Source organism: Carcharodon carcharias, chromosome 30 (genome assembly GCF_017639515.1).
Source record: "Carcharodon carcharias isolate sCarCar2 chromosome 30, sCarCar2.pri, whole genome shotgun sequence".
Lineage (NCBI taxonomy): Eukaryota > Metazoa > Chordata > Chondrichthyes > Lamniformes > Lamnidae > Carcharodon > Carcharodon carcharias.
The window spans coordinates 11028618-11052775 of NC_054496.1; the positions used below are offsets into that span (position 1 = coordinate 11028618).

Sequence of the window (24158 nt, forward strand, 5' to 3'; positions counted from 1 at the left end):
TGTTTTCCCCAACGAGAAGATTTGGAGGAGATTTGATAGGGGTGCTCAAAACCCTGAGGGGATGAGTCAGAGTAGACAGGGAGAAACTGTCCCCATTAGCGAAAGGGTCAGGGACTAGGGGACACAGATTTAAAGCAAACAGCAACAAAAGAATCAAAGATGGTAAGAAGAAGGACTTTTTTTACACAGCAGATGGTTAGGATCTGGAATGCAGCGCCTGAGAGAATGGTGTCGGAGGAAGATTAAATTGCGGCTTTCAAAAGGGAACCGGAGAATTATCTGAAGAGAAAAGATTTGCAAAGCAACAGGGGAAGGAGGGCAGGAGGGTAGGTTTAGCTGAGTTGCTCTTGCCACAGATCAAACGGCCTCCTTCTATGTTGTAGCCATTCTATCATTACACTTCCAAGTTTTGTGTCATCTGCAAATTTTCCAATTGTGCCCTGTACTTGTAAGTCCAAGTCATTACTATATTTCAAAACAGCAGTGGTTCTAGTACTGAACATTAAGAAATACCACTGTTTGCCTTCTTCTGGACTGAAGCACAACTATCCATCACTGTCTGTTTTCTATCCTGTAGCCACTTTTTTGTATCCATGCTGCCTATACCTTGGGCCATAACTTGGCTAGCAAGCTATTATATGAAATTTCATCAAATGCCTTTTGAAAGTGCATAGTAACATCATCATGTGCACTGTCCTCATCCACCATCTCTGTTACCTCGTCAAATCAAATCAAAAAAGTTAATCAAACACAATTGGCCCTTAACAAATCAGTGCTGGTTCTCCCTTATTATTCCCTGTTTGTCCAAGTGGCTGTTAACTTTCTCTCAGGTTTTAGGGCGGAATTTTACGGCCCCGCTGAAATCAATGGACTTTTGAGTGGCTCGTGTGCAGTTCTTGTCACCATATTATTAAAAGGATATAGAGACACTGGAGAGGGTGCAGAGAAGGTTAACAAAGATGACACCAGAAATGCATGGGATACATATCAGGAAAAAATTTGCAGGCTGGGTCACTTCTCTCTTGAAAAAGAATGAACTCTCTTTAAAACTATGAAATGTTTTGATAGAGCGGAGACGGAGAGAATGTTTCCTCTTTTGGAGAAGAGCATAACTAGAGGCAATTAATATAATGTCACGCCCCATGATATTTTGAAATTTCAGTCATTAATTTTAAAACTGGACACAAACAGATTGCTGAAGTGACTGCTGAAAATCATATGACAATTGGCATTAAGCTACAGACAGGCCTAAGTCTCAAGTAAATACCTAATTAAATATGGACAATCAAAACCTATCTGGTGAATTCACACCTCTCTTTGTTTAAGGATGGACAAACACACAAGGGCTATAGAGTTTCCAAAAAAAACCCAGGAAATGTTACAAAAACTAAGCAGGTCTGGCAGCATCTGTGGAGAGAGAAACAGGGGTAATGTTCTGAGTCCTTATGATTCTTCTTCAGTGCAGAAATAGAATTTCCTGCCCGCCTGTCTCTTTCTCTTTCATTCTGGACAAGAGGGTGGCAGATGGAAGTGAATGGCCCTATCATCATTATATTTTATCAAGATAATTGTGCCGAACCCTCAAGGTGTTAAACAATTTTAGGGTGTTGAAATCGCCATGTATGCCACCCTCTTTTTGGAAAAAGGACACTGAACATGTAAAAGTCACATGATGAGGGAGCCATGCTGTTGTCTGCGTTTAAAATCTGCTAGAAACTGTTTGCAGACAGTTCCATCAAAAGCCGTTGAACTAGCTGCAAGTCAGCAAGCAGCCAAGGTCGTTAACAGCAATACCTTGAAAGCAGGAGATCCCAACAGAGGGAAGTACTCCCCCAGTCTGTTTGGGCTTTGAGTTCACCTGAGAACCAACCTGCTAGAAATTTAACTACAAGAAACCTCACAGCTTACTGAGAACCCTTCGCTTTACAAACCCCTCGCTTCAACTTCAAAGCATCAAAACCATCCAAGAAACTACAGGCCTGTCTCATGGGAACATAAATCAGAGACTGGGATAATTATAATCTGTAACAGTACATTACCTTCATCTGTATCTAACGTATGTGAGAGAGAGTGTGTGAGGCTTTGCATTTAATTTGGGCGGAGGCCGTGAAACTAAATAGCCTTCTTTGTTTTAAACTCAAAAAAGATTGCTGCTGAAATTATTTAATTTGGGAACCACATTCTGAGGGTGAGAAAAGACCCGCCTTTTTCATGCAAAAAAAAACTGACCATGATCAGTAATGAAGCACATAAATTCTGCCCATGACAATAGGATCGTCAAGAAATTCAATAGGGAATTCAGAAGAAACCTATTTACCTAAATAGTGGTGAGAATATGGAACTCGTTACCACAGAGAGTGGGTGAATCAAAGAGTATAGGTGGGGTTTAAGGGGAAGTTAGACAAGTGTTTGAGGGAGAGGAGAATAGAGGATATCAAAGGTAGATTTAGAAGAGAAAGGATGGGAGAAGGAAGGGAATGGAGCATGAATATGGGCATGGACTAGTTGGGCCAAATAGCCAGCTCCTGTGAACTATATCCTTTTTTCACCCTATGTTCTCCATTTCAGTGTCCACTGCCCAATTTGAATAACCTACTGTGGCTCCATTACCAAAATCCTCAATACTTTCAAACATATTGGCCTAGAAAGTTGATCCAGCCCCAACGTTGGAACACAGGGGCCCCGATTTTCCGACCCCCATCGCGGGTGGGACCTGCCCCCGGGCGAGGGCGGTGCCCCGGCCAGACGACCGTTGAATTGCGGCGGGACCGGAAGAGCGTGGCGGTGGGCGGGTGCGGGTTCATCAAACTCCAAAAGCCCATTCGAATTAGAATCGCAGGATGGCTACAGACGAGAAAGGCCACCTGGCTCCTCTTGATTCGCCCACCCAGAGGGAACCTAGAGCCTTCTCATCACAGAATCTGACTGTTTCCTTAAAGATTCTGGCATTTTTACCTCAGTTTCCCTACCCTGATGTCCAGTCCATGTGTTTGGTCACTCTTTGTGTGAAGCAAACCTGGACGGCAAGACTTCAAGACTTTATCTTTCGCTAGTATGAGCTAGTTCTCCTTTGTCTGCCGTTGTTTTTTTTTACTGAGCCCAGGCCAATTTGCTACGAAATTTGGAATCTTGCTCAACAGGGACGGACAGCAGGTGTGGAAAGTGTGGAAAATTCACTTAGTCACAACAAGAGGTGCTCCTCTGTAGTTGAGGTTCCTGTACACTTTGAGACAAAGAATGTGCTTTGCTGTGTACATTTCTGGGCTATACCTAGCCAAGGACTATCTGAATCCAATACAATGTGCCCTGAGAGAGGAAGTGCTTCACTTCACCAGGACTAGCATCCTTCATCTTTCTGCCTGAAGATAGGCCCAACCTGTAGCGCCATGATCTACACCACAAGTAAGGCAAGGAGGGCAGGACCCCACATTCACTCCAGCCAGAACAGGCATCAAACCGAGTGTGATTGGCACCAATCTGATCCACACCAACCAGCCAACACCACCACCCCCCGCCCAACCATCCCCCCTCCCACCCAACTAACACCCAAGGAGTGCAAGTTGCTCTGGCAACATGCACTTTTACATGCATGTTGTACTCCACAGCAATGAATAGTGATGGTAGAGGCTCCAACATCCTTTCCATCACCAGGCCAACTATTTAGAGCAGCACTCTGTCGTCAGGTCTTTTACAATTATTATTCATCAGCCATGCGACACATTTGGTATTAACACCACAAATATGTTTGGGGTAGAGAAGCTTCAATAAGCTTTCGCTTCATTCCCTGTAAGTGGGGTATGTAAGGAATTAGAACGCCAGTTGGGCCTCTGTTGAGTCCTGCTCTTAACATCTGCCCTTGGTGTATGTTGGAAGGGTTTGCAGGTTAATACTCAGTCTGTTTGGCTGCATTATGAGTGCACCTTCCTTGGCCATCAAGTCCCGGGGTGGGACTTGAACCCAGAGTTTCCGGCTCAGAAGCACTACCCACGGTACCACAAGGACCTCCGAGCCTTCATTGTAAGGCGCACAAAAATTCTCCAGAAACTAAACAAAAAGCAAGTATTTTCAAAATCAGTCATGAGCAGCAAGGTCAGTAATTGGTGCTTAGCAAGATTATAAAAGCATTTTAATAGTCAGAAACAGGCCCAATGGAAATTCAATTTATGTAGAGAAAATAGATTTTTGTCCATGTGACAGACAACAAGCTGATCTAAAATTTCATCTGTCTATTTAGAGCAGCACTCTGTCGTCAGGTCTTTTACAATTATTATTCATCAGCCATGCGACAAATTTGGTATTAACACCACAAATGTGTTTGGGGTAGAGAAGCCTGAATAAGCTTTCGCTTCATTCTCTGTAAGTGGGGTATGTAAGGAATCAGAAAACCAGTTGGGTCTCCGTTGGTTGCACTCTAGCCCCTGAGTTTAAAGCTTAAGGGTTCAGCTTTGGTTTGAGCACACAAGTCAAGGCTGACACCCCAGTGCAGAGCTGAGGGGAGTGCTGCAATGTCAGAGGTGCTGTCCTTCAGATGATACATTAAACTAAGACTCCATTTTTCCCTCTTGCATGGATGTAAGATATCCAAAGCATTACTTCACAGAAGAACAGGGGAGTTATCTGCGGTGTGCCCAATGTTAACATCACAAAAACGGATAGTCTAGTCGTTATTACATTGCTGTTTGAGGGAGTTTGTTTTGAGCTAATTGGCTATCCTGTTTCCCACAATATAATAGTGACTACGCTTCAAAAGTACTTCATTGGACGTCATGTGGTTGTGAAAGGCACTACATAAATGTAAGTCTTTCTTGCTTTCTTATTGACAGGTGAGTCTACCACTAACACTCCAACCAGACTAGTTACCATCAGTTTAGAAGAGTGAAGGTGGATTTTAAAAATATTTTGGGAATATGGTGGTATTCTGTAAAGAGGGCTGTTTGTCTGTATGTGTGTGTGTGTCCATGATTAATTAAACTGGGAGCGAAGGTTCATTGAGAGTGTTTGTCAGTGGGAGTTGAGAGATAAAAGGATGAAGGTGCTGAATGAATGCATTTATAATGAGAAGCTATGGTGAAGTTGGATTTTCAAGTAAATAGGTTGGGTTTTAAAAATTTGCGTTAGGAGATAAGTGGGGACTTGACTTTCAGCTGTTAAATTTCACAGGGGAGTTTAGAAGTGACAAGGGACTTTTACAACTTACAAAGGTTTCATAGGTAAATAAGGGAGGAGTTATTAAATTTTTTTGACCCGAAAGTGAAAGCAATGGGAAACCATCAACTCAACATATCCAAATATAAAAAACATTTAAGAGGTTTTTGAGAACAATGGAATCTGGGATGAAAGGGAATAAAGATATTTAAGGAAAGATGTTGAGCTGAGTTGGGGTGACCGTGCGGGGGAGATGTCCTGAGACCAGCTCTGTGCTGAGAGAAGGTATGAAATCTGGAACAGCCATCCAGTGGGAGCAGAAATGTCCTTGTGTGAGGAAGTTTGTTTTCTGAACTTTCTTGGATTTCCAGAGTGGGAGAGATCGAGAAGTCGTGTGGTATACCTTTTACTAAAGGGGTACCTGTTTTTTGCCTTGGGTAATATTACTGGATTTTTATGGTTAAACTCCAAAAGGGAGCTGTTGCAAAATAGTTTACTTGTGTGTCCTGACCAATTGGGTTTTTTGGGGGGATGTTTTGTAAGACTGCTAAACTGTGTAATTTTAATCTTGTGTGCTTAAGATTTTTTTTCATCTTGTTAATGAATTTTTTAATTTTAAAATCCTAAAAGTGTTACAGGGCTTACTATGCTTCTGGGATCAGGAATTCTTTCCCTTATTTTGAAAATACAAAAAAAAGTTTATGACCAGTAAGAGAAGTTCCCTCTGGGATTTGGATTTCTCAGCGAATAACATCAACTGTGGTCATAATAAGAAGTACAGTTGGATAAAGGTTATAACAGTGGATGGTCTATGGAACTGAAATAGCATTCCTGAGGCCATGGGTGGGTACTTAATGGAGGCAATGAGGTTGGAGAGCCAGTGGGAGCTCCATGTCACATATTTTAGGGAAGGCCTGCTAAATTAAACGCCACTCAGAGACTTATCTGGACAGCTCGGGCCTTCTCCAGATCAAGGACTACTGAACAGAAGTCCCACCCACCAGGAGTCCAACAGCTCTATTGAACAGCAGGGCCACTGGGGAGGCGATGGCTGCTGCTGGCACTATACCCACACGGTCGGGACCAGGTCAGCGCCAAGAACAGGAGGGTGGCTCTCAGTGGGCACCTCCCTTCTCGCTGCTGGGTCCCTCATCAGGCACTGAGTGCCTTTGAATGAAGCAACCCTGTGCGGCTTTGTTTGCCCTGCTGCCTGCATGGTGAATCCCCCGACTGCCGCTGGGTCAATACTAGTGTCGGGGTGGGGTGGGGGGGACTCGCCGTGCGGAGAGCATGACAATTGAGGCCCTTAAATGGGCTGTTCACGGGCCTGCCTGCCATGGACTTAACCAAGAAGATGACCGGACGCCCACGTGCCACCCGCCCGCCTGGTTAAATACCCTCCCTGCCACCAAGCTCCCCACGAGGGAGGGCATTAAATTCTGCAACATGCATCCAATATTAGTTTGGGAAATTGAATTTAATGAACAAATTTGGAAATTCGTGGGCTGCCATCGGAAATAACCACAAAAATTTCGGCATTGTCATAAAAACCCAAATGGTTCACTCCCGTCTTTTGACAAAGTGTAACCTGGACCTGTAGCTCATACAGGTGGCCATCCTACACCAAGTGGTTGGGTCTTCCACTGAGTAGCAGCGTAAACCAGTCCCTTGTAAAAACAATAGGCAGATCCAACTACAGAAGTTAATTGTACAGTCTTTACACAGCTGAGGCTATTTGTTAAATGAATGCCACGTCCAATATATCCATAAAACACTTTCAAAATTTATGACTGAAACCTTTGCTCAGTCTGAATTCCTGTAAATTAGCACCATCCAGTGGCTGGACTGCATAGCAACAGAAATACAAGATTTATGAAGAAGTGAATGTTAATAAAAATAACACACTTCAGATACAGATCAAAGCCATGACACAGGGTGGTCCATCCCATGGATCAATGAATAAATATCAAGGCTGTGTAAATGATTCACACTTTTCACAAGAGGTTTCTTCCTGGTCTATGCTGAGATAGCTATTGAGTACAGTGAGAGACAACTAGCTGAAGAGTAATATCAGTCAGGGCTGCTGCCTAGTGATTGATGTTGAAACTCGTGTGGATCTCAAAAGTGAGCACAATCTATACCATTGGCCTACATTGCTGCGTAAGCCAATCTATGCTCACCTGACCATTTGGACAGGATTTTATTTTTCTTCTTGTCAATATTACATAAGAAGAACAAAGGGCAGAGTGTAATGTTGGAGACGGGGGTCTTGTCTGCCAGCTGGACAACCGGTGGGAGCCCCACATCGTCTATGTTGGGCAAGGCCGGTCAGAATCAGGTGTCCATCAGGCACTTTATTAGCCAGAATTGGGTCTTCCCTTAGGCCTAGGACCCCGGGAGCAAACTCCTGTCCCTGAGAGCTGGCTGGCCAATCAGAGGCCAGCAGCTCTCCGTTGCCTCTCAGCGCCACCGGGGCCAGTGGCTGCTGCTGGTAGTGCACCCACCAGCGGCATGGGGTTGCCGAAGGACCCAGGCCACAGGTGAGTGAAGGCAGCTTTGTGGTGGCTGGCTAGGGATGGAGGTGTTCGGTATCAAGGGGAGGCTGTCTGCGGCCCCTCCCCTCCCCCTCCCCACGTGCTGAAGTCCCTGGAAGCCTGAGAGTTCGCCTTTCAGGCTCCCTGCATGGCAATTCCCCTGTCTGCTGCTGACCAGCAGCACTGGGATGAGGTGTTTAAGCTATTCACTTAAGGGCCTCAATTAACAGCTGGGTGAGAAGGCTGCCCATGAGCCTTGCTGCCCCAGACTTATTCAAGCAGAGGTGGGAAAGCAGTGGGTCCCCAACCTGCATCTGCCATTCAGTAAGTTCATGATTGATCTTTTACCTCAAGCCACCTTCCAGCATTGTCCGCATATCCCTCGATTTCCTTTGTATCCAAAAATCTATAAATGCTTAGAGAATATAGGCCACCCAAGAGATATAAAATGTCACCCTTTTTCTACTTATATTTTATTGTTTAACATCTTATTAAGTGCACTCACGTAAAATCATCTACTCTCCCACTTCTTGGTGGTGCCAATTCTTCTTGGAATACAGTTCCATAAATGCTGCTTAATCTCACCCAAAGCTAACTTGAGCGTAACTCGCCAAAGCACATATAGCTCATGCCAGCTTTAACATTGCTTTAGTTTATGCATAACAGCTGAGCTTAAACCTATCCTGATATGCAACTGTCAAAATGCAACAGAAATTCCAGTGGCCACAGTGTTCCAGATTGGTATTGGTGACGCACCTTGTAAAATACTTTCTCCTGATTGAGGGGAGAGGAAGGTGCTCAATAAACTGGTGGCCTGAAAAAGATGGAACAAGTCCTGGACTAGCAGGATGTTCTCAAAGATGCTGCAGCCCATGGTCTCCTGTTGTAAAAATGCCTTCAGGGTCAACCTTGGCAGCCTCTGACAGTAAGAGATTTTAACAGAGTGGCGGGGAGAAAAGGCAAAATGAGGTTTTCTTGGCAAGTCAGTATTTATTTATTAAACACACTGGGTTAGCATCCATTCCTCCAACATCATCCTGCCCACTGCTATTGACACTGGGGGGCTTCAGATAGGCGGAATTAGGCAAATCGGGGATCCTATATAATCACATGACCCTGAAGTAATTTTGAAGTAACAATGGGCAGAGGGAGCGTTCTGTTCTGTCCTACAAGACGTAGAGTGGATGAACCAATGGTGCTTGAAGGGACTGTTGAAGTTATTTTCTAATACGGCAATCTTCATGCTCCTCCTGGTGCCATGAAAATTAAGCCAGCTGATGTCCAATATCCCTATAGAATCAACTCCTCTGAAGAATACTGAGAGTTTGTGCATTAGCAACCAAAAGCGTCAGAAAAATAGTGTTCAATCTGCATGGAGATTGACTGTACAAAAAAATTCATACAATGAGTTAAAAAGGTTTTTAACATCTTTTTATTAACAGTAATCGCACCGCAAACAGAACATGAGCATAAAGACGAGGTAAAGTCTTTAAGTGCACATCTCTTATGACTGTCTTTGAAATTAAAATCCTGTGTCCTTTATAGTCATCAGATTTCATATACAAAAGCTATCTTTTAATCAAGTCTTACTGTAAGCAATGTTGCTGCATATTTTCCCTGCAAAGTTTTGCACAGCTAAAATAAATCAATTTCCATGTCATTTGATATTTGATTAAAAAGCTTTATTCAATTTGCATTAATAGATACAAATAATATTTATTACCACTTTAATTTAAGAAACAAAAAAATTAAGTGCTACAGCCATTAACCATTAGGGCTTCGGAAAATTCCTCTAAGATCTCACAGTGTCTGCTGTAACGACGTTCTTGGCATTCAGCTTCGTTTGGCCAAAATTCAACCCAGGTTCCATCTCCAATCAGATAGTTTATCCTGAAATTGAGAGAGCCAATGATGAGCAAGAAAAATCACAGACACGCTGATAATGAATACCTTCTAAATTAAAAAGAAATTGTGATGGCTAGTGGCTATTTCAATGTGATATTTGACTCAGCATTTATTTATCATGAAAAGGATATCAAGGCACTGGAGAAGGTGCAAGGAAAAGATTTACGAGGATGATATCAGAGATTAAATATATCAGGAAACATTGAAGAGTCTGGAGCTTGTTTCTCTGGAAAAGAGAAGTTTGAGGGAAAATCAATTTAAGATCATGAAAAAGTTTCTTAGGGTGAATGGAGAGAAGAGGGTTTCCACTTGTCAGCGAGACCAAAATTAGAGACCACGAATATAAGATAGTGACGAATAAATTCAATAGGAAATTCAGGAGAAAACTCTTTACCCAGAGAACGGGAGGTTATGGAACACTCTACTACAGGGAGCAGTTGAGGCAAATAGCAGCCATGCATTTAAGCAGAAGCTAGACAAACACATGACAGGGAAAGAAATAGAAGGCTATGTTGATAAAGTAAGCCGAAGAGAAGTTGGATGAAGCTTCTGGGGAGTACTGGAATAAACACAGTTGAGTTGAATCACCTGTTTCTCTGTTGTATATTCAATGTAATTCTATGTAAACATTCCAGTTTGTATTTCCAAAAATCATTATATACTAAACAATTGCATATTCATTATGGGACTGAAGACAGAAAAAAGGATATAAATGTCCAAAATCTCAAGTTCTAATGAAATGCATTATTTATCTCTCAATCATCATTACTAAATTAGATTGTTTGGTCATTATCCCAAAGCGATTTTGGGAGTTTGCTGTGCATAATTCCATCCCACATTTCCCATCTTATGCCAATGACTACATTTCAAACTACTTCATTGGCTGTAAAGGGTTTTGGTGTAAAAACAGAGGATGCTGTAAAAACTTAGCAGGTCTGGCAGCATCTGTGGAAAGAGAAACAGAGTTAACATTTGAAGTCCGTATGACTCTTATTTAGAGTTCCAAAGGGTTTTGGTACATCTTGAAAGTGCTATATAAATGTAAACTTTTTTTATTCATTCATGGAATGTGGGCATCACTGACTAGGCCAGCATTTATTGCCCATCCCTAATTGCCCTGAAAAGGTGATGGTGAGCTGCCTTCTTGAACCGCTGCAGTCCATGTGGTGTAGGTATATCCGCAGTGCTGTTAGGGAGGATTTTGACCCAGCGACAGTGAAGGAAAAGCGATATATTTCGAAGTGAAGATGGTGAGTGGCTTGGAGATGAACTCCCATTTGGTGGTGCTCCCATCTATCACCCACAGTACTGTTAGGAAGGGAGTTCCAGGATTTTGTCCCAGCGACAGTGATGGAACGATGATATATTTCCAAGTCAGAATGGTGAGTGACTTGGAGGGGATCTTTCAGGTGATGGTGTTCCCATCTATCAGCTGGCCTTGTCCTTCTAGATGGTAGTGGTTGTGGGTTTGGAAGGTGCTGTCTAAGGAGCCTTGGTGAATTCCTACATTGCATCTTGTAGATGGTACACGCTGCTGCTACTGTGCACCGGTGGTGGAGGGAGTGAACGTTTGTGGATGTGGTGCCAGTCAAGTGGGCTGCTTTGTCCTAGACGGTGTCAAGCTACTTGGGTGTTGTGGGAGCTGCACTCATCCAAGCAAGTTTAGAGTATTCCATTACACTCTTGACTTGTGCCTTGTAGATGGTGGACTGACTTTGGGGAGTCAGGAGGTGGGTTACTCGCATGATTCCTAGCCTCTGACCTGCTCTTGTAGCCACAGTATTTATATGGCTAGTCCAGTTTAGTTGCTGGTCAATGGTAATCCCCAGGATGTTGATAGTGGGGAATTCAGTGATGGTAATGCCATCGAACATCAAGGGGCGATAGTTGGATTCTCTCTTGTTGGAAATGGTTATTGCCTGACACTTCTGCAGTGCGAATGTTACTTGCCACTTGTTAACCCAAGCCTGGATATTGTCCAGATCTTGCTGCATTTGGACATGGACTGTTTCAGTATCTGAGGAGTCGCGAATGGTGCTGAACATTGTTGAATCATCAGCGAACATCCCCACTTCTGACCTTATGATGGAAGGAAGATCATTGATGAAGCAGCTGAAGATGTTGGACCCAGGAAACTATCATGAGGAATTCCTGCAGTGATGAACTGGAGCTGAGATGACTGACCTCCGACAACTATTACCATCTTCCTTTGTGCTAGGTATGGCTCCAATCTGCAAAGAGATTTCCCCACCGATTCCAATTGACTCCAGTTTTGCCAGGGCTCCTCGATACCACATTTTGTCAAATACAGCTTTGATGTCAAGAGCAGTCACTCTCACCTCACCTTGGGTGTTCAGCTCTTTTGTCTATGTTTGAACCAAGGTTGTAATGAGGTTAGTAGTTGAGTGGCCCTGGCGGAACCCAAACTGTCCATCTGTGAGCTGGTTATTGCTAAGCCAGTGCAGCCTGATGGCACTGTTGATGACCCCTTCCATTACTTTATTGAGGATGGAGAGTAGGTTGATGGGGTGGTAATTGGCCGGATCGGATTTGTCCTGCTTTTTGTGTACAGAATTGAGTTGCCAGATCTGTTTGAAATCTATCCCGTTTAGCACAGTGGTAGTACCACACCACATGATGGAGGGTATTCTCAATGTGAAGACAGGACTTCGTCTCCACAAGGACTGCGAGGTGGTCATTCCTACTGATGCTGTCACGGACAGATGCATCTGCAGCAGGCAGGTTGGTGAGGAAGAGGTCAAGTATGGTTTTACCTCTTATTGGTTCCCTCACCACCTGTTGCAGACCCAGTCTAGCAGCTGTGTCCTTTAGGACTCGCTAGCTCGGTCAGTAGTAATGCTACTGAGCTACTCTTGGTGATGGACATTGAAATCTCCACCCAGAGTACATTCTGGGACCTTACTTCCACAGTGCTTGCTCCAAGTAATGTTCAACATGTAGGAGCACTGAATCATCAGCTGAGGAGCTGGGGGGTTGGGGGGGGGGGGGGGGGGGGGGGGGGGGTGCGGGGTGCGTGTTGTACGTGGTAATCAGTAGGAGTCCAGAGTCGATGTTGAGGGCTCCCAGGGCAACTCCCCCCAACTGTTTACCACTGTGCTGCCACCTCTGCTGGGTCTGTCTTGCCAGATGGGAAATACTCAAGGATGGTGAAGATGGTGCCTGGGACATTACCTGAAAGGTATGATTCTGTCAGTATGACTATGTCAGGCTGTTGCTTGACTAGTCTGTGAGACAACGCTCCCAATTTTGTACAAGCCCCCAGATGTTAGTAAGGAGAACTTTGCTGGGTTGTCAGGGCTGAGTTTGCCTTTGTCGTTTCCAGGTCCTAGGTTGTTGCCCCATGGTCCATCATTCCTTCTAGGCTTCGTAGCGGTTTGATACAACTCAGTTGCTAGCTAGGCCATTCCGGAAAGCATTTAGGAGTCAACCAGGTCGTTGTGGATAGCCCAGGCCAGGTGTGGACGGCAGGCGACAACAGTGAAACAGATGAGTTTTTACAACAAGCAAGAATGGTTTCACAGTCATCACTAGACTTTTCAATTCCAGACTTTTATTGAATTTATTGGATTCGAACCCAAGTCATGAGAAAATTTGGATTACTAGCCCAGTGACAATACCACTACGCCACTATTTTCTAATAATCTATTTACATAACTTTCTCCCTTATTTATCTCAAAGAGTGCCCACAATGGAGCAAGTGTGAGAACTACCTCCAACCAAAATATGTACATATGAACATACAAAATAGGAGCAGATATAGGCCATTTGGCCCATCGAGCCTGCTTCGCCATTCAGTATGATTATAGTTGATCTGTCTATGTTTTGAATTCCACATTCCTATCTACCGCCAATAACCTTTTATTCCCTTGCCTAAGAAGAATGCATCTACCTCTGCCTTAAAAATATTCAATAGCCAGCTTCCACCACCTTCTGAGAGAAAAAATTTCTCCTCATCTCTGTCCTAAAGGAACATCCCCTAATTTTATGACAGTGCCCCCTAGTTCTGGACTCACCCATAGGAGGAAACATCCTTTCCCCACCCACCTTGTCGAGGCTGCTCAGGATCTTATATACTTCAATCAAGTCACGCCTCACTCTTCTAAACTCTACTGGAAACAAGTCCAGTTTGTCTAAACATTCCTCCTACAACATTTTCATTCCAGGTATCAATCTAGTAAACCTCCTCTGAACCTCCTCCAAGGCAGGTGCATCAGATTTCCCTTTCACAAAACCATGCTGACTCTTCCTAATTTACCTTGAGTTTCTCTCCTTAATGATTAACTCTAACACCTTCCCCACGACAGATGTTGAGCTAACTGGCAAACAGTTTTCTGTTTTCTGCCTCCCTCCCTTCTTGAATGGATGGGTTATATTTACTCCTTTCGAGTCTGATGGAACCTTTCCAGGATCTAGAGAATTTTGGAAAATTAATACCAACACATCTACTACCTCATTAGCCACCTTTTATAAAGCCCTAGGGTGAAGTCCATCAGGATCCAGAGGCTTGTCAGCCCACAGTTCCATTACTGTGCTCAGTACCGCTTCCCTAGTAATTGTAATTTCACCAAGCTCCCCTCTCCCTCTCACCTCTTGACTTACAGCTATTACTGGAATATTTTTTGTAGCCTCTATAGTGAAGACAGAAGCAAAATATTTGTTCATTTCATCTGCCATTTCCTGGTTATCTACTATTAATTCCCCATTGTCACTTTCTAGAGGACCAACACTCACTGTCTGGGTGTACTGCTACAGAGGAAGTTGAAGATTTTAGAAGCAATAGGAATATGTCCACAATGCCCAGGTTCAACAAGCGTGTGCAATTCCTGAACATTATGACCCAGATCTTGCAGACCCAACAGCAGCAAATGTTCACTGTTACTGAGAGCCAAAATGGAATCACAACCACCAGGGAGTCCAACACTCGAATTAGGAAGATGCAGATCGTCGGAAAGATGTTTGAGGGAACCCATGCTGATGGACCTGCTGGGACCTGTCGGTGTGTCAGCTTGGGCTGACTGCCTGGTACTTATTTGATACTTGGCAGAGGAGGCTTACTGGATTTATACCTGGAATGAGCAGGTTGTCTTATGAGGATAGGTTGGACAGGCCGGGCTTGTTTCCACTGGAGTTTAGGAGAGCGAGGGGTGAATTAATTGAAGTATATAAGATCCTGAATGGCCTTGACAAGTTGGATGGGGAAAGGATGTTTCATCTTGTGGGTGAGTCCAGAACTGGAGGGTACTCTTTCAAAATTAGCAGTCACTCATATAGGACAGAGATGAGGAGAATCTTTTTCTCTCAGAGAGCTATGTGACTTTGGAACTCTCTGCCTCAGAAGGCAATGGGAGCAGGGTCACTGAATATTTTTAAGGCAGAGGTAGATTGATTCCCATGCCTTACAAGAATCTAAGGCTATCAGGGGTAGATGGGAATGTGGAATTGAAGCACAAACAGATCAGCCATAGTCTTATTGAATGGCAAAGCAAGCTTGAGTGGCTGAAAGGCCCACCTCTGCTCCTATTTTGTACATTCGTATGTACATTCCTGTTCCCGCAGCCATGCTCCCCATACTGGCACAACTGGCTCTGCTTAGCCACCTCTTCTCCACACCCCTGGTTCCTCAATCATGTAGACATCAGGGAAGAGCTGGGGGTGTGGAGCAGACGGTGGAAAGGGAGGTGAGCAGAGTCGGGGATGCACTGGAGTGGGGCTGGCTGGGGGGGGTTGGAGGGATGGAGGATTGGTGTAGGGAGGGCGGGGAGTGCGGTGCAGGAGGAGCTAGAATTAGAAGCAGAATAAAGAAAACATTTAAAATGTTTGAAAATGCATTGATAAAACTTATTACTGAAGGACATGTCTTCAGCTCATGACATCAAAGGAAGCACGGTTTTGTTGAAATTGAGCTGTGTCATTAGGTCACCCACTTACCTCATTGATGGATCCACACTGCAGCAAGGAGGGGAAGTGCCCACTCCGTCGATGAAAAAGATTAAATCACAATCGTAAAAACATTCGGCAGTGAACTGCAAGATCTGGTCCTGAGTGTTCTATACTGTTGTTCAGACTGCACACTCTACTTTCCACTTCTCATCAAGAATTAGAAAGCCAGTTACTTTAGATTACAATGTCATGACTCTTTTAAGCAGAATTGATTCATTTTCTAAAGTTAATTTGTTCGGATTATCAATAAAATTCCAATTGTGCAAGAATGCAGAGAATATTACAAAAGAGAAAAATCAGTTCAGGATTTAAAGCTTACCTTTTATCTTCACCCCACAAATCTGATCCCTGACCCATTATTAGGTAGGCTTTTTTCAAGTCCACCTCAAATGTTCCTCCACAGTTGGCATGAGTTATTAGTTCTCTAAATTGTCCATTCACAACATCATCACTTCCTAAAAACAAAATGCACAATGTCAGATGGAAAATTATTCTACTTGACCATCAGTTAATGTTTTCCAATGCATTAGCTAAATGTGGCTAATTGGCAATCCAGATGTGGCTAATGGCATTTCTAATTATTAAATAAAAACTACCTATTGGACACTTTATAGAATCACAGAATCACACAGTGCAGAAGAGGCTCTTCGGCCCATCGAGTCTGCACCGGCACATGAGAAACACCTGACCTACCTACCTAACCCCATTTACCAGCACTTGGCCCGTGGCCTTGAATGTTATGATGTGCCAAGTGCTCATCCAGGTACTTTTTAAAGAATGTGAGGCAACTCGCCTCCACCACCCTCCCAGGCAGCGCATTCCAGACTGTCACCACTCTCTGGGTAAAAAAGTTTTTCCTCACATCCCCCCAAAACCTCCTGCCCCTCACCTTGAACTTGTGTCCCCTTGTGACTGCTCCCTATCCACCCTGTCCATGCCCCTCATAATCTTGTACACCGCGATCAGGTCACCCCTCAGTCTTCTCTGCTCCAATAAAAACAACCCAAGTCTATCCAACCTCTCTTCATAACTTAAATGTTTCATCCCAGGCAACATCCTGGTGAATCTCCTCTGCAGTCCCTCCAGTGCAATCACATCCTTCCTATAATGTGGCGAACAGAACTGCACACAGTACTCCAGCTGTGGCCTCACCAAGGTTCTATACAACTCCAACATGACCTCCCTACTTTTGTAATCTATGCCTCAATTGATAAAGGCAAGTGTCCCATATGCTTTTTTCACCACCCCACTAACATGCCCCTCCGCTTTCAGAGATCTATGGACACACTCGCCAAGGTCCCTTTGTTCCTCAGAACTTCTTAGTGTCATGCCGTTCATTGAATACTTCCTTGTCAAATTACTCCTTCCAGAGTGTATCACCTCACACTTTTCAGGGTTAAATTCCATCTGCCACTTATCTGCCTATTTGACCATCCCGTCTATATCTTCCTGTAGCCCAAGACACTCAACCTCACTGTTAACCACCCAGCCAATCTTTGTGTCATCCGCAAACTTACTAATCCTACCCCCCACATAGTCATCTATGTCGTTTATAAAAATGGCAAATAATAGGGGACCCAGCACAGATCCCTGTGGTACGCCACTGGACACTGGCTTCCAGTCACTAAAGCAGCCTTCTGTCATCACCCTCTGTCTCCTACAACTAAGTCAATTTTGAATCCACCTTATCAAATTACCCTGTATCCCGTGTGCATTTGCCTTCTTTATAAGTCTACCATGTGGGACCTTGTCAAAGGCTTTGCTGAAATCCATTTAAACTACATCAACTGCACTACCCTCATCTACACACCTGGTCACCTCCTCAAAACATTCAATCAAATTTGTTAGACATGACCTCCCTCTGACAAAGCCATGCTGACTATCCCTGATCAAACCTTGCCTCTCCACGTAGAGATTCTCTCCTTATCAAGGAGAGCAGCACATGCAGAGTCAAAGAATCATAGAATGGTTACAGTGCAGGAGGCGGCCACTCAGCCCATTGTGTCTGTGCCAACTCTCTGCAAGAGCAGCTCAGCTAGTCCAGCTGCCCTACCATTTCCCTGTAGCCGTACAATTTTTTTCTCCAGATGATGATCCAATTCTCCTTTGAAAGCCACGATTGAATCTGACTCCATATTCTCAGGCAGTGCATTCAAGATCCTAATCACTCATTGCATAAAACAGTTCTTTCATATGTCACCACTGGTTCTTTTGCCATGCACCTTATATCAATGTTATCTGGATATGGACTCCTTTGCCAATGGGAACAGTTTGTCCCTGTCTAACCTGTCTCGGTCCCCTCATGATTTTGAATACTGTCAAATCTCCCCCAGTCTTCTCTTATCTAAGGAGAACAACCCAGCTCCTCCAACTGAAGTTGCTCATTTATTGAACCATTCTTGTAAATCCTTTCTGCATCATCTCTAAAGCTTTCAAATCCTTCTCTAAGTATGGTAGCCAGAACTGGACACAGTATTCCAGGTGAGGATGAAGTAGTGTTTAATATAGGTACCTTAACCTATTTTTTTGTTTTGCACACTTGTTGATGAAATGACGAAACTAAAAGCAGGGAGTGCTAGTGCTTTTCATCATTTTGAGTGCTTTACTTTCTCAGTTATGAACAAGAAGAGTATTTGTCATGCAAGAGTACAGAAGGTACTTGCTTCAAAAGTGAGTGTATATGATTAAATGGTATTGTGTGGCCATGCCAGCAATTCTCTACTGGACAACACTGTCATAGTTGCATACCTAATAAACCATTGCAACCATTCAGGGTTTGAAATTCAGATCTGGCCCCAAACATATTTCTGCTGCAAGTGTTGAAGACATGACTGGAAAATGGGAGGATTCTGCATCATTCAGGGGAGATAGGGAAATTATGGTGAGAGGAGCTTCAGCAGATCTTCTGTAACCATGTCCCCACTCCCCGGTCACATCCAAGGAGCGTGTCACATCCCTGACGGATTCCCAGCTTTTCATGGGAAATTCTGCCTCATGCACCACTCGATAGGCTGAACAGAACTTATGCCTGGAAGCACAGGCTCCATATACACTTTTTAAAAAAAAAGCCAAAATACATGGAACCAGCTAAGGAATCCCTGAAAGTAAGGACTACTTTCCAGATATGGTCCCAATAGCTATTTGTATCACAGCCCAAACACTCTAGTGAACAAGAGGCGTCCTGTATTCAAAGTCCACTTCACCAATATGGATGGAATCGGGTTTTCAAATTATGTTAAGAATCAGGATAAGTGGGAAGGTGTATACACCACTGATACAAGACTTATTTCCACAGCTAGCTGTTTTGGTCCTATAATCCTGAACTTGCTCTATATTGTCTCCTGTTATCCTCAAAAGTTTCCTTAGAACCTCTCTCTTCAATAATGCTTTTAATTTATTTATCTGACATATACTTTAAAAAGAAATTTTAAAAATCAAGCTGTATGCCAAAAACGCATAAAGGTAACAGTAAAATCTACTCTATGTAGTTGTACACTTTCATGCTAAATTTTGCCCAATCCTTAAGTTAGTTCCAATTATTCAAAGTATTATCTTGGATCATGAGGAGACTATTCTATTCTGTTGTCAAAGTCATGCATCCTTTCAATTATGGTCTTTGGTCTAACTTGGCAGGAGAATTCTCTAGTTCTACACAAGTGAATTTGTCCCCACGCTCTGGTTGGCTTATCATAATACCATAGAATGGCTACAGCACAGAAAGGGACTATTTGGCACATCATATCCATGCCATTTCTCCATGAGAGAAACTCAGCTGGTCCCACTCATCTGCCATTTCCTCGTAGCCCTGCCAATCTTTTCTCTTCAGATAATTGTCCAACTCCCTTTTGAAAGTCACAAGTGAATCTGTCTGCACCACACTCACAGGCAATTAAGGATGGATAACAAATGCCGGCTTTGCCAGCGGGTCTCACACGCCAGGAATGAATAGAAAAAAAGTAATGATGAGGGAGGCCATTTGGCTTATTTTAACTCATCCTTCTGTGGAACACTAAACTCATCTGAATTGTAGATTTCAATTGTGTTTTGAAAAACTATGGAGTTTGTGCCTACACCATTTCAGGTATTAACTTCTCTATTTTATCCAACATCAGTTCTGAACTTTTTCTTTACCAGATAACCCCTGTTGCTCTCTTGACTCTATTTCCATTAAACTGCTGACCACACAGATTCCCCTCCTGCTCCAAATGATAGCTGATATTGTTAATAGTCTCCTTTCCTCTGGTGCTCTTCCCCATCCCTTTCTAACCTGCCGTCATCATCCCAACCACGCTGGCCTCTCTGTCCTTGCAAATGACCACCCCACCTCCCTTTCCTATCCAAAACACTTTGAATGTATAGTCACCTCCCAAATCCATGTCCATACTTGCTGCCAGAATATTGAAATGGTCCTTACCAAAGTCACAAATGACATCATATGTGACTGTGACAGTGATATATTATTCATCTTCAGCCTTCTTGACAGCTTCAGCCTTTGATCTAGTTTATCACACAATTCTTCCCTCAAATATCTTTCCTCTAGTGTCAGCTGAGTGTGATTGTCACTTGGTCCTGTCTTATTTATCTAGTCATAGCTAGAGATTCATCCATCAAATTTTGTCTGATCGTATTCCTGTAAAGCACTTTGGGAGGTTTTACTGCATTAAAGGTGCTATATAAATGCAAGTATGCCAACATTTCCCATTCAATTTGCCATCTGAACAATTGTGCTATAGTGGCAGACTGTGGACTAAGTAGTTCGATGGACTGAATATCGTTAATACTATCCAGTATTAGTGTTTTCTGTTATACATAATATTAATGTGCATGAACATTAATGATTTATTTTTCTGACAGTATGCTTTATTTTTCGTCATGTTCAGAAATATGAAAATAACCCACCTTGTTTTATCACAGTGAGAATTTCCATTCTGTAGTATATGTAACTGTCTCTCTTTTGCTTGTTACAAAATGTTACTTTGTAAACTAAAAGGAATAAAATGGATTTAAAAAGAAATGTGATAAATATTGTTGTTCATGTATCATTAGCATCATACAAGCTGAGGCTTTGCTCATAAAACGTACAGCAGGGTTACAATACTTAGCCCAAGGCTTCCCAAACTGTTGGCCGTGACTTTTGGGATCATGAGCATGGAGCTCAGACTGATTTTGGGCAACCGCATGGCCCTCGAAAATGCATTTTTTTTTCTGGTGGCCTAATTGACTGCTCTCTGAGATCCAATCGCAGCTACAAAAAAGGCCTGTGAGTAAGTCGGTACTTGCTTTATATTTTGGAGAAATCCTGACTTTTCATGAAGTCCTGTCCCGCCGCTCAACAACTTAAGCCTCCCCACCACTCAACCGCTGGGTGAGATCATTCCCCCACCACCCACCAACCCCACCTAACAACTCTCGTGTCCCCAAATTTTCAATCTGGGATCACAAGAAGTCTGAGGCATTAAAATTAGGTCATAACAGGAAGGGTTTGGGAAGCACTGCCTTAGCTGCTAACCAGGAATGTGTCCAAAAGCCTCTGCTCCAAAATGTTAAACTTAGGTATGGACAATCAGGGTGATTTTTATTGTTATGGCCTCCTTAAGTAAGAGGTAAATTAGAATTCAGACTCAACTTTTAAAAAATTATTTTTTAGATCTGGAACAGAATCTGTGTCACCTCACATCAGAGAGACATGTTTCAACACTGTACAGGTATTACAATTCACAGATAAATGGTTTCTCTGTCATTAACTTTACAAATCTTCCCTCTGGGTTGCTCACAGCAGCGTCCAGGTGATCAATCCTCAATTATGGGAGACTCCCACACAAGCCACGGTCGGGGTTGGGGGGTGGAGTGAGGCGGGGGGGGTGGGGGGTGGTGGTGGTGGTGAGGTCACAGCCCTAATTATGACGGGGAAATGATATCATAATAACATTATAACATTAGCCTGTAGCAGGGTAAACGAGGCAGCATTCCAACCACCCTCCCACATGGTAGGTGATTTCAGCTGTCCTGTGACAGGCACAGATGAAGTTTCAATTATTTCCCTATAAGGAGAAAAACATATTTCCTGTGAAGCGAATGATAACTGGCAATATCAAACGCTTGACAATTGTGTAGCTGCTCATTCTCTTGGACTGAGTGTGCTGTCTTGAGGTGGTGAAAGGAGAAAGAACTAGAATAAAACTTTCGCCTCGCAAGAATTGGTTTGACAAGAATCAGTAGGATAAGTCCTATTTACAGACATGTTCCTAATGATTGAACATTTCATTAAATTTCATCAAATAATGAACAATGCCCATTACAAATACAATGATAAAATAGTGTGCTATGTACCATGCCCTTTCAGGGATCAGTCAAAAAGACTGATCAGATTTGCAATATAGCTGAATGATGAACTTACCATAATCAGTTCCAGGGCGGCATGCTTTCTCCTCATGTTGACTATAAGAGATATGTTGATCAGGAGTTTTAACTGATATACAACTTCCTATAAATGCCAAAAGAAAAAAAAATGAAATATCTCTGTGGTCCAGTTCAAACTTTTCAGATAGTTCACTAAAATGAAAGTGATAAACTCTGAATGGTCAACTTCCTTCCCTCTTTGTTTAGTGATTTGTCATTAACAGCAAAGTACTCCAAACTGTTATACAGGTAATACACTTAGGTTTATCTGGTTATTGCTTTAGTTACAATATCAAATTTGTTCTTCCCCATCCAAATTATCTTAGGAAGGATGTAATAATCTTATCTTCTATGGAGGATTTGCTGTTTGCTGATCCAAATACCTTATTGTTGTCTCTTTCCTTCTCCTTCCTCAAAACATTTCTCTCCTTTTAGTTGATTATAAATTATATTTTTCCCTCCCTTATCTCATTCTTGATAAAGTTGTTGATACATTAGAACATAAGAAACAGCAGTAGGAGTAGGCTATTTGGCCTTTTGAGTCGACTCTGTCATTCAATAAGATCATGCTAATCAAACCTCAAACCACCTTCCCCCGCACTTATCTGCAAGTCCCTTGAATTCCTTAGTATCCAAAAGTCTTTCGATCACTTGAACATACTTATCCTCTGAGCATCCACAGCCACTGGAGAGAGAATTCCAACGTCCAAGCGCAGAAATGTCTTCTCATCTTAGTCCTAAACGGTTGACCTCTAATTCAAAGACTGTGACCCCTGTGGTCTAGACTCCCCAGCCAGCGTGAACACCCTTCCAACATCTATCCTGTCAAGCCCCTTAAAATTTTATGTTTCAACTAGATCACCTCTCAATCTTCTAAAGACTGTGACCCCTGTGGTCTAGACTCCCCAGCCAGCGTGAACACCCTTCCAACATTTATCCTGTCAAGCCCCTTAAAATTTTATGTTTCAACTAGATCACCTCTCAATCTTCTAAATTCTAAGGAAAATATGCAGATTATAGATTTTAAAACGCCACCCTTTTCTATTTGCATATTTTATTCTTTATTATCTTGTTAAGGGTATCTAAGTAAAACTTTTTGAAAAACATTTTTTAATTCAGGACTTCCTTCAGAACCTCCTTCTACGCTTGAATAACAGCAGAGTTGTATTAGAACTAGCAAGTTATTTTGATGAACATAGAAGAAGAACATTTGTACATTGGCCAGAATTTTCCGTTTAATGAGCGAGTGGGCCTGATCAACTCGGTGGCGGGCGGGCAGCCGATTGCCGCCGCCGAAATGGGCCACGCTGCTATTTTCCACAGGCGGGCCAATTAAGGCCCGCCCGGCAGGTTAGTGACTCCCGTGGAGAACGGGAAAATAGTTGCGGGGGCGGGCGTGCTCAGACTGCCGGTTCCAAAAGGGAATCGACAGCCTGAATAAAGAGTGGCCAGGCAGCCTGCTTGAGGCAGTGAACCATGGCCACTCGGGGAGTGAGGGAAGCAGCTGTGGTTCCACAGGAGCATGAGCAGGAGCAGGAGGAGGAGGGGGGCAGGCTGCAGGAGAGGCCAGCGGTGGGGGGGGGGGGGTGGGGGGGTGCAGTGTGCCCCTCGATTCTCCGATGCCTGCCCTGCTGTCCTCCTCCAAGAGGTTTCCCGCCGTCGCGATGTGTTGTATCCGGGTGATGGGAGGAGGAGGGCCCCCATGTCACCAGTCAGGCGTGGGAGGAGGTTGGTGACGCTGTCATCGCCCATGATGATGTGCGGTGCACTGGCACCCAGTGCTGCAAAAGATTCAATGATTTGCTGCGCTCTGGAAGGGTGAGTACCATGTCGGCCTTGGCCATTTGACCCAGAAGGTAGCCTTAGCCTTTGAGACACCTCTCCCACGTCTTGCTGATGTTACTGCATTGGGCATTTGGCGCACGCTGGGTGGGCAAATGGGTACTGACCATGTTTACATCAGCCTTAGTGGTTGAGGAGAAGTAGGGTTCTCCCCACAGCATATGTTGGTCTTTGTGGCATTTGAGTAGTTTGGGGGCAACCTGTAGGGGAAGCCACTAGACACATACTCAGAACTCCAACACGTCATATTGATGGTGATGAGACGGTGCAAGGGGTGCCTCAAGCTGTTGTGGCCATGTGCCATCTGCTGGCATTGGCGCCGCACCTACTTGCGGTTCCTTGCCATGGGCGCTAAGACCAGTGTGCTATTCA

General features: G+C 43.6%; 1 protein-coding gene across 1 annotated transcript in view; it reads right to left on the reverse strand.

The window, feature by feature from the left end:
* Positions 1–9427: 9427 nt before the first annotated feature.
* LOC121271164 (complement C3-like) overlaps positions 9428–24158 on the reverse strand; it is a 167518-nt gene continuing 152787 nt past the window's right edge. Inside the window, exons 43-45 of the mRNA XM_041176924.1 lie at positions 21943–22029; positions 15865–16000; positions 9428–9569 (exon numbers count right to left, since the gene is read on the reverse strand). Of these exons, the coding sequence (XP_041032858.1) occupies positions 9428–9569; positions 15865–16000; positions 21943–22029 (365 nt within the window). The remainder of the gene's footprint in view (positions 9570–15864; positions 16001–21942; positions 22030–24158) is intronic.